Consider the following 12,017-nt stretch of genomic DNA (forward strand, 5'->3'; position numbering starts at 1 on the left):
ATCACACATTCACCAAAGTGCCCTACAGCTGTAGGAGAGAGAATAATGAATTGCTAAAAGGATTCTTTCAAAGATTTCAGATTATGAGCCTAGTTATTATCAACACAGTTTTTTTTTAAATATTAATAATGAAAATCACAGCCATGAAATAACTATGAAGCTAAAAGGAAAGATTGTCATAATAGATGCTTTTTCAGAATATCAGTCCAAATGCTTAAAATTTTTCCTTCCCAGAAAAAAAGTGGCACTGTACTTTAAGACTCATTAACAAAGAATTAAAATCTGATTGATTTTTAATGCCCGTTATTCATGTATGCAGTGTATTTGGAAAGCCAGCTGGTTAAAAATAGAATTATTTTAAAGAATTAGTTTACTATGTGAAACAATCGCTTTATAGTATTGATATTTAGACAACTTTGCTAAAAAAGTTTGTATGATTAAATACAGAGATAAGATGACTTGATTTAATGTGAAGTTGCATTGTTATACAGTATAGTTTAAATACTGTATCTCTCAGCAGTGTCAGCCTAATGCTCTTCATGGTATGACTTTTACCATAAACTTAAATTCTTATTAACTCTTTTGCATTTCTGAAGCCAACTGGTATAGTTCTTAAAGTTTCAGCTTTTTTAGAAATTAAAGTATTTCCTTGGAAATCACTTATGTCCCTCTAATGTCTGAATAATAAATTCTCCCCTAAGTAAAGTTAAAAAGAAAAAACCTTCTGTGTAAATTTTCAAATTATCAGATATGGAGCATTAGATTTTTGATATTCATTAAATATCAAAGAAATTCTGGCCATACCCTATGGAGGCTACCTTTTTATAGAAGTGAATTGATGCATGTATCGTACGGGCTGTACTGATGAATATGTTTGAGGCTTTCAGCTTTTAGTGGATACAAAATAGAATGATTGATAAAATCCTCCCTGCTATTGGCTATTATTTACTGACTCTTAAGTGGCAGGTTGTATTTATGCCAATTTATCTGCTTCAGGGAACATTCTTGATAGCAGAACAAAGTGAATAAAAGTAGTTTGCTTTGCAAATGAATGCAAATGGGAGAGCCTTTCGGAAAGCCCTTTAACAGGGGCAGTGCACTTTGATTATGAGTGAAGCTGCCATTTGGACATGTGAAAAGAGCATGCTTGAACCATTGATTGGGGGAGACAGTAAAAAGTCAGGAAGGGCCCCGTTAAGCTTGCAGTGAGGCAGGCGGATGTCAGTGTGCTTAGAGCACAGTGGGAGAATGACAGGGAGGATTAGTGTCAGGGAGAAGCTTTGCTGTAGCTGTGGAGATAGTCCCTGGGGTCACTCACCTCTGACTGTTGTTCTGTGCTGATGGTTCTGTAATGCAAACGGCCTGATGTATGCCTGTTCATTATCGGAAATGGTGATTAGAAAAGGTATTTGTCTCAAAGGTTTCCTTCTTTCCTTTTTTCTTTCTTTTTAATTAAAGAAAATCAGGTGGGCTTCCTCCGTTTCTCTGCTGACTCCTAGAGTATTGTTCAATACCAGAGTGGCTGTCGCCTCTGGTAGGCAACAGTTTAGTGCTAAAATCTAATGTAAAATTATTGTAACATGGTTATTTGTTATTAAATAATAGTTTCTTTGCTTTGCTCAGCTCTGGGTTTGACCAAGTAGTAGTGCTAAATAAAATGCAGAGAATATGCTTGCTCTTAGAATGTTTGCTTTTGCAAAAAAGATTTTATAATCTTAAAGGTATTTTTTTCATTCAGTTTAACAGTTAGATCAACTTTTATCTTCTCAAAAATGAAGTTTTGCTTTGCATGGACTGGATAGTTTAAGTCTTGGTTATAGGCATTTCTAATTCTCTGTTCCAAGTTTTATAAAATGCTAACATTTGATAAGTTAAACTTCTTGAAAATACATGATTTTTTACCGTTAAATCTTGTTACACAGAATGAACAAAAAGTATCTCTTTGTTTCAGTTCTAATTCTAAAGCAGTACATTTACTTGTTTACATTTTCATTTTTACTTATAAGATGTTTTGTTTTCTTTAAAGTATAATTTTTCTTAAAACTTTGAAGACCTTTTATAGTAACCTCATAGGAGACATCTGTGAGAGTAGGGTGACACACAAGGCATTTCATAGGCTTGGAGAGTGGTTCCTCACTTAATGCAAACCGGATTTTTTTTTTTTTTTAATGTCTTCAAAAGCCTGGCCTCACAATATTTCTGCTTATTTGGTATTCATAGGAAAATTTAAAAGGCTGCGCTGGAGCTTTGCATTCTTATGTTAAATATGCAGCTTAAACTTTATCTAAACTATTGGATACATGTTAATAGTATTGTTTTTGTAGAAAGCAAATTGCCCATAGTTTGTTTCACAGGCTTATTAAATGTTTTAGCAAACATTCTCTAAATTATCTTTTTCTGCAATTTTTGCAGGCATCTGAATGGACAGAAGAGGACCTCAGCCAGCTGACAAGAAGTATGGTTAAGTTCCCAGGAGGGACCCCAGGTCGATGGGAAAAGATTGCCCACGAATTGGGTCGATCGGTGACAGATGTGAGTTCACTCAGATTTGCATTGTATGGAGAGTGACAAACCAGAACAAGCGAACTATGTAGAAGACAGACATAGATGCATCCGACATTCTCTTTGGAGAAAGGCTTTTAGGACCTGGAAGTGAACCATTAATGAAATAAGCAAGAAGCAGATGTCAGCCAGTCCCCTGGTCCACAATTAACAGCTGTGTGAGGAATTCTAGTGTTTAGAGACTTAAGCTACAGTAACCTAATCACAGAAAACAGTGCTGGTTTTTGTGTTTAAAGTGACCCCTTTAGCTGTGGAGAAAATAGTTCTCACCCTGATCAGAATTAGAGAAGTTATATTTCAGCTGGATCTTTTTAACATTGAAGTACAGATTGCTATAGGTATTTAATCAGGTGGTTTGCATTAATTAAGTCAGCAATGTTCCTACGTATGTCTTTTTATTTCAAGGATGGTAACTACCATCCATTCTGACAAGTTGTTTAACCAAAAAAAATTATAATACGGGAACGAATATATACTATAATATATATATGTGTGTGTGAATGAATATATATATGAGTGATTGGCTATATCTAACATTTAAAGACTATTTACCTGGAAAGTTTTTAACACTTTATTCAGGAAATTTAGGGCAGAGAATCTTATTAAAGCACCTACCACAGTATCTGACATGTGCTAAAATAGTAAATGTTTACTTGAAATTCAGAGAAATCTTTATATTTATCAATATGAGCCTTATTTTCATAAATGATAGTAAATATTCTTTACTAAATAAGTTACTTACTGAATTTAAGTAAATCCTATACACCTAAAATCTTTGAAAGCAAAGATTCACATGTCCTCTTCAATTCTATTAGTATACCCTTGAGTCTTTCGAAATGAACAATTTTAAAACCTTACCAAATGCTTAACACAACTATCCCCCCCAGAAAAATCCAGCTTGTTTCATAAATGCTATAAGTTATTTTTCATAATAAACTTCCATTTTAATTTAGAAACAAACTTACAAAACATTACTATCAATTTTTTTTTGGATAGGAACTGCTTTGAGAATTTTAAATTATAGATATATTTTTACTATCATATAGGTCTTTTAAAAATCACATTTAAAAGAGTACTTTTTGAATTTTTTGAATTTTTATATGATGTTTTGCATTATTTTGGCTTCAAAGTTAAAGTCTCATCTTGTGAAAAAAGACCTTTGTATCTTTTAACTTTTTTTTTTTTTTTTGCTGTTTCATGAGGAGACCTTAGGTGACTGAAGAACCATAAGGATACCTTTTCTTCTGCTAAGAATGTTACTGGGATGTGCATTTTATAACCTTGTTTTTAGGTTGCTTGTAAAAGATAAGTTAATAATGCCTTATCAGTAAATATCTGACCAAATTAAAGATATTCCATGATTATTGATGTTTTAAGTACTATGACCCTCTAATTATACAACTACTGTTACTATATGATTAACAAACATTACCGAAATAATTTTTAGAGTTATAAAACAAACTGGTTAAAGGGCCCTAAAAGTTTTAGTTTTAATGGAAAAGAATAGTTTATTAATTTAGTGTCTCCTTTAAGGGCAGCATTGCCTTTAACTTTTCAAATAATACTTCTATGAGACCTCAGAAATAATATCAAAGACAGGAAATTGAATAGAAGCAATATTTTAAATTAAGTTGTCGTTAAAATCTAGTTAAATATTTTTATATTACATATTTTTAATATAATTTATATATAATAAATATATAATTTATATTTTTTTAAAAAGAGAGATGAAAGTTTGTATGCTAAGAATATACATGATGTAACCAACACAGCCTTGAGAATAGGGCTAGTATCAGAGACCTAGAAAACCTATACATTATATAGTAGTCTTAGTGCAGTCTTGGTATATGCAAAGACATCTTTTCAAACTTTTGCAAATTCATCCCATGTGTTTCAGTTGTTTTTCTTCTAGACTTACCCAAGGGAACTGAATCCATGTCTGCAGTAGACATTTTTTCCTTTTACAATGGAAGTAGCAAACATGAATTTTTGGGACTTTTTTTCTCCAAATAGTCTATTTTCATAATACCAAAAGTACTCTAGTACTTTTAGTAAACCTAAACTTTTTTGGCACCAAGAAATGCCCTTGTAACTTTTCTTCTATGTACATCATATACACTGTATTTTCATTCTGTGAGCATCATGTCCATAGCTGGACTACACATTTCATTTCAGTAACCCCACACACATGCGCATGCACACACAAATCACTCTACATAAAAGAGAGCAGGTGTCTGAAGACTCAGATAACTTGTTTTAGTGAACACACAATGAATTACAGTGAAGCAGCTGAAGTGGGTTCAGCTAATACAATTCCTTTAGTAAAATGTTAAGTGAAAGTTGACCACACTTTAGAACACCTATACTTCTTTTTGGCTTATGGCATTAATTAGATTTGTTTTCATTAAGTATTTAATTATGGTGAAAAAAACAAGTTCAGTCTGCTGTCATCAGAACCTCTGCTTCCTGACCTGATCACCTGTACCAATTCTTCCTGGTCTGCACATCTGTTCCTTGAGCCGTTTGTTTTTTTGTTTTGCTAACTTTCTAACTTCAGGTTTAGTTCTCTTTCCTTCAAGAAACAATTGCCCTTTTTGGAGGAGCAGTAAGAGTATACTCACGGAGGGCACCTGGGTGGCTCAGATGGTTAAGCGTCTGCCTTCGGCTCAGGTCATGATCCCAGAGTCCTGGGATCGAGTCCCGTATCGGGCTCCCTGCTCCCTGGGCGCCTGCTTCTCCCTCTGCTTCTTTCTCTCTCTCTCTCTCTCCCTCTCCCTCCCTCTCTCATGAATAAATAAAATCTTTAAAAAAAAAAGTATACTCATGGAACTATATGTCCTTTATTTGGGTTGACAGATTACAATGAAAAACCCATTTTATTCCTCATTTAAAAAAGGAGTTTTCAGTGTATTAATCCACAAGTTGCTAAATTCTACTTTGGGTAAAATACAAGCAATGTAATTGCCATTGTAAAAAATTCAAAGTATATTTTAACTCAGATATATCAAAACTATAAGATCTATTTTATTATAGAATAAGTATTTTAATGTTAATATATGCCTTTCAGCAAATAATTTTGGTAACCACAAAGGACACTCAAATTGTAAAAACAACAAAGGAAACAAAAACTGGCACATAAAACCAACTTTAATGTGATTATTAACTGCAGGTTTTCTAAATTAAGGTCAGGGAGCCTCAGATTTCTTGCTAGTGAAGTAATATCATTCTCTTGCCTGAAAGGATGTAAACTGATGCTGCTTCTCTCCTGGTCACTAATCTCTTGCATTCTGGTTGTGATAACTGACTGATTGGAGATTTTCTGCCTGCTTGGAAAAGGCCCAGCTAGGCGGCAAAACAAAAGACAGGTGGATAGATTTAAACAGACTTTTCTAATTAGCTTAGTGCCACAGTGAGAGGTAAGAGTTGTGTAGTTAGATAAGCGTCCCCATGTGCGAGTGAAAAAGAGAAGGGAAAATCATAAAATTCCCAATTGTATGTTATATAGCTAAGCTAGAGAGGAGATACTCTCAGGGGAATTTATATATTATGGTAGTTGTTCCAAAAAATATGTAAGTGGGATTTTATTCAATAGAAGATAAGCTTTATGGTTTATCAGTGAATTAAATATATAGTAATTATTTTGGCAAATATATTACTGCTATTACTTTTAGAGTTAGACTAGACCTACACCAGTTGTAAAGATGACAAGGAATGTCTCACTGTCCTCTTAACCAGGCTTCCTGCTACAGCACTTGTCTTGGTCTAAGCCTGACCTCATACTCCACCTCCTCTCCTCTTTCACTTCCTCAGCCTCAAGACCTTTAAAGATATTTAAATTTTAGAAAGGAATAGGCTCTTTATCCCATTCTTCTTGCTAGAGGAGTCACTGGCTAATCTAATAACCAATTTTCAAAGTAGTATTAGTAAGTGATAAAAATGTGTTACCAAAATCTGTTTCTCTCTTCCTCTCTCTCTCTCTCTCTCTCTCTCTCACACACACACTCACTCACTCACTCACCCTTGTATTTTAATAGGAGGCTTTAGGTTCTTATCCCGAGTATATGAATGATTGAAGTGAAAATTTCAGGCAACTTGATTGACTGCCTGTTTAAAGGAGAGAGAAGACAGTAGTAGGACTGTTTGGTGTCCATCAGAGAAAATTACATAATTAATTGCTTAATCTGTCTACTGACTTTGTTAGAGTTTTGCTATAATCTGACTTCTGGGGCAAAGGTTTATAGATCTGAATTCCCTGTCACCATTTCTGTGTTAACATTGAACAATATCACACATATAACAGGATGGTAAAGTATATATTCACTACATGAGAATAATATTGCAAAAATCAGTTAAGAGATCCACCTTTTTAACTGTTTTAAGTGATAATATTGATTATTCCATCATTCATTTTCATAGTATTTTATATTTTTCAAAACACTTAAATACTCATTGTTTTACTTGATCTTCACAACAACATGGTGAGACAGGCAGCCATTTTTATCCCCATTTTACAGTTGAGTACACTGCCACTGAGATGTTTGTTCAGGGTGACACAACTACTAGTAGAATCAGGACAACACCAGGTATTTTGGTTCTTCATCTAATATGTTCCTACCACTACCTGATGCTGTTTTATTGCTGTCTGTATGAAAAACACTTTAAATGTGTCTAGAGACTTTTTATCATTAGGCCTTTCTTGGTAAAACTATGCTCATAGAAAAAAGAAACTTTTAAAAATACACTCAAGTAAAAATTTTTTTCTCCTCAGCCATAATAAAAAATTATCTCTATAAACATTTTGTCAATTATCATCTAGACTTTAGTCTTCCTCTATAGGCATGGGTATACATAATTTTAACAGTATTAATCAGTACCCTGTCCTTTTTACTTCACTATGAAACATGAGCTACTCTTCATGACAGTGAGATCCACTTCATTTTTCTAAACACTTGCAGAATACTTTATGTTGTCTTGATATAATTAAGGAGTCTCCTACTGATTGTCATTTAAATTGCTTCCTTTTTTGCTATTTTACTGGATTTTTTTCCCTTCATCCAACTTTCCACTTAATTCTGTTTTCTTAGCTTGTATTCCTAGAAGTAGAACTGCTTGGTTCAAGAATAGGGATGATTTTAGAACTTTTGATGGCTTTAAAATTGGCCTCCAGAGAGGTTATAACAATATACAATGCTACTGGTAGTATACAAGAGAGGTCACATCCTCATAATCTCACAATGTATTTTTTGTTTTTCATCATTGCCTGTCAAATAAGTGAAAAGTGCTACAGCACTGATTTTTGTAACTTGCCTCCTTACATTTTCATCTTATTTCACATAAAGTTTGTGTTAATTCATTAGAATTTTAGGATAGAAAGTCCTACTGCCTGCAAATACTTTGCCACTTTCTTTTTTTTTTTTTTTAAAGATTTTATTTATTTATTCATGAGAGACAGAGAGAGAGAGAGAGACAGAGAGAGAGGCAGAGGGAGAAGCAGGCTCCCAAGGAGCAGGGAGCCCGATGCGGGACCCGATCCCAGGACTCCGGGATCATGACCTGAGCTGAAGGCAGACGCTTAACCATCTGAGCCACCCAGGCGCCCACTTTGCCACTTTCTTTATATCTTTCTTTTTTTTAAGTTTATTTATTTTTAGTAATCTCTACCCCCAGCATGGAACTCAAACTCACAACCCTGAGATCAAGTCACATGCTCTACTGACTGAGCCAGCCACGCACCCCTATATCTTGATTGTATTACCTAGCTATTCCAGAGAACTACTATATATATTACAGGAATAGTGATTAGTGCAGACTTTTTTGCACAACATTATAAGAAAACCTAATGTTTGGCCATTAATTTTAATATTAGTCATTGATATGAGACATATTATTATGCTGGAGAAATTTTCTTCAGGATTTCCAATTCTAATTCATTACAGTTGTCCTCAGGGATAGATACGAAATTTTAACAATGGTTTGTTTTTTTTTTTACATATATCAGCATGATTGAACAATTTTTTTCATATGACCTAATGAGGATAAATATATTATCAAGGCCTCTTCTCTGTATTTTCAAGACAAACTTCACTTGGTCATATAATACTGTTCTTTAATACAGCTGGATTTAATTTATTAATTATTTAAAATTCTTGCATTTTTATATATAAGAATATTGTAGAATTTTTGGTGTTTTGTTACTAGGATATCTTTAGATAGGGTTATCTAGCCTTCTAGCATCTATAGAGTCAAGACAGTATTACATTCATAAAACAGAGGAAAAAGGAAAGGATGCTGTGAAAAAAGAATCAGAACAGGGACGCCTGGGTGGTTCCGTCGGTTAAGCGGCTGTCTTCGGCTCCAGTCATGATCCCAGGGTCCTGGGATCAAGCCCCGCATCAGGCTCCATGCTCAGCAGGAAGCCTGCTTCTCCCTCTCCCACTCCCCCTACTTGTCCCTCTCTCGCTGTCTCTCTCTAATAAATAAATAAAATCTTAAAAAAAAAAATCAGAACAAAAATAAGTATCCAAATAAGTAAAGTAGAATGGCTGAAAGTTATCAGGAAAATCTCCTACGGAGCAAAAATTTTAAAAATGTTAAAATATTATAGAAAAGATAAACACAGGGGCGCTTGGGTGGCTCAGTCGTGGAGCATCTGCCTTTGGCTCAGGTCATGATCCCAGTGTCCTGGGGATCAAGCCCCGCGTCGGGCTCCCTGCTTGGGGGGAAGCCTGCTTCTCCTAATCCCATTCCCCCTGCTTGTGTTCCTTCTCTGTCACATGAATAAATAAAATCTTAAAAAAAAAAAAAAAGAAAAGATAAATACAGGAAATCATCAGTCCAAGAGGTCCAAACCTAATTTAAAAGTTCCAGTGAGAGAGAGAGAGAGAGAAAACAGATGCAGGAACATTATTCAATAAATAATACAAATGAAGTTTTCCAGGGATCAATTTGTAAAAGCCTGAGACCAATTTGTAAGAACCTTCCAAAGTCAAGTAGGATACATAGAAAAGATCCTGGAAAAATTTATGAACACTGAGACTACACAGATGATCTTTAAAGCTTCTAGGGAGAAGAAACATCCACATAAGACCAGAGTGACATCAGATTGCTTAGCAACACTAGGTTCTGGGAAACAAGGCAACAATGGCTTCACTGTTCTAAGGAGAAGTGGTTCTGAAGATGGTGAATACATGAGGCAAGGTTGCATAGTCTTTCTTTCTTACAAAGTTCCCTGAGATTGTACTCTAGCAAAATAAACAAAACTGAATAAAATTTAAAAAGAGAAAGACATGGAATCCAGTCCAATGAACAGAAATACCAAAAACCCCACAGTGATACAATAGGCCAAAAGTGCAATATATCCACATGAAGTAGGAGAATGAAGTATTGTGAGAGAGCAACCCTTGAAGAAAGGGAGATTTTATAGACTAGATAGTATGGCTGAAAACTTGAAAAAAAATGTATATATATATATATATATATATATATATATATATATGAAAAAAAGGCAACCAGAAACTCTATAAATTATAGAAAACCATACAAAAAAGGCTTAGTCCAAATTTAAGTATACTAGACAGTAGAATAATACAGCAAAATAATTTTGAGAACATTCTCCTTTGAGGGCACAAGAAGTGTGTCCACAGCATAGTACTTGTCTCTACAGTAATATTTACCAGATCATAATTTGTAAAATCTTACAAAAATGACTTTTCATATTTTAAACATTTTATGTATTTTACAGATGGTTTTCCAATTTTTAAAACCAACAAATTGTAGAAGACCATGGCAAGTTGCCCAGCAACAGTTTGTCCAAGTCCCCAAAAGCTCTGCTCTGTCTAGGTTACTAATTTTTCAGAGGAACATAATTGAAATAATGTGTGTTCATAGGAGCTCTTATTCACTTTTCCCTTCTACTGAGGTGGAATACCAAATTTGCATGTGCAACCAAGTTACAACCATGCAGGTAAAGACAATTGCCCTAAAGATGGTGGAGAAGCACACAGTGGAAAGAGCCTGAGTATATGAAGCAAAAGGCAAATCACAGATAGTGACAAGTGCTATAAAGAAAAATAAAGCAGGGTAAGAGGTTAGAGACTAAAGGGAATTGCAGTTAAAAATGGGGTTCTGAGGAAAGTCTCTTAAACAGGTAATATTCGAGCAGGGACACAAAGCAAGTGAAGGAGCAAGGCTGTCTGAGAAAGTGTTCCAGGTAGAGAAAACCACATTTACAAAAGCTCTGAGAGAAGATCATGCTTAGGGTGTGCAGAGTCTAGCATAGAAGTCAATATGGCTGACAAAGAGTGAGTAGGAGGGGAGTACAGAAGATGAGAGCAAGAGGCAGTGGAGGACCAGGCTATATAGAACCTTGCTGGCCACAATAAAGACTGTGGATTTTACTCTGAGGGAGATGGTTTAAAGATTTTATTTATTTATTTGACAGAGAGAGACACAGCGAGAGAGGGAACACAAGCAGGGGGAGTGGGAGAGGGAGAAGCAAGCTTCCCTCTGAGCAGGGAGCCCGATGCGGGGCTCAATCCCAGGATCCCGGGATCGTGACCCGAGCCAAAGGCAGATGCTCAACAACTGAGCCACCCAGGCGCCCCAGAGTGAGATGGTTTAAAGCACTGGAAATTTTTGAGCAAAGAAGCGCAAGATCTAAATGGGTCATTCTGACTGCTGTGTGGAGAAGACACTGTGGCAGGGAAAGTACGCAAGCAGGAAGGCAGGCTAAGTAAGATGCTATTTCAGTTGTTCTTGAAAAAGATGATGGTAGTTTGGACCAAGGGTTATTGAAAGAGGTTTGGAAAAAAAGAGGTTGAACTCAGGATATAATATACCAAAAGCATGTTATTTAGTTATATGTACACTGTAAACTGTAACTATCAGAACTATAAACAGAAATCATTGACTTTGGATGTAGGGTATGTTTCTTTTCATCATAAGCCCTTGTTGTATACTGCATTTTTTTAAGCTATGAACATATACTACTTTGATTTTTTAAACTACTTTTAAAAAATCTAAGGAAACAGAATATGTTACCTTTAATATTTTTCCATATCAGTATATATAGGCCTACTAATTCTTATTTTTTTATTATAAAAGCTTTATTGATTTACAGAAATAGGAAAATCAGTCCTAAAATTTGTGTGGAGCTACAAAGGACACCAAGTAGCCAAAACAATCTTGAGAAAGAAGAACAAAGCTGAAGGTGTCACACTTCCTGATTACAAAATATATTCTAAAGCTACAGTAATCAAAACAGTGTGATACCAGCATAAAGAAGACAAATGGACAATGGAACAGAATAGACAGCCCTGAAGTAAATACACACAGATACAGTCAACTGATCTTCAACAAGAGTGCTAACTATACACAATAAGGAAAGGATAGTCTCTTCAGCAGTGATGTTGGGAAAACTGGATATCCACATGCAGAAGAATGAACTTGGATTCTTA

At 34.9% G+C, this 12,017-nt stretch overlaps 1 protein-coding gene across 2 annotated transcripts in view; it reads left to right on the top strand.

Moving 5' to 3' along the window:
* DNAJC1 (DnaJ heat shock protein family (Hsp40) member C1) overlaps nt 1-12,017 on the top strand; it is a 228,608-nt gene that overhangs the window by 198,630 nt on the left and 17,961 nt on the right. For both annotated transcript variants that reach the window (XM_028114124.2, XM_028114125.2), the window contains exon 9: nt 2,413-2,532. In XM_028114124.2, coding sequence (XP_027969925.1) covers nt 2,413-2,532 — 120 coding nt within the window. The remainder of the gene's footprint in view (nt 1-2,412; nt 2,533-12,017) is intronic.

Source organism: Eumetopias jubatus, unplaced genomic scaffold (genome assembly GCF_037043125.1).
Source record: "Eumetopias jubatus isolate StellerSeaLion01/CBP00866 unplaced genomic scaffold, mEumJub1_p1.0 scaffold_8, whole genome shotgun sequence".
Classification (NCBI taxonomy): domain Eukaryota; kingdom Metazoa; phylum Chordata; class Mammalia; order Carnivora; family Otariidae; genus Eumetopias; species Eumetopias jubatus.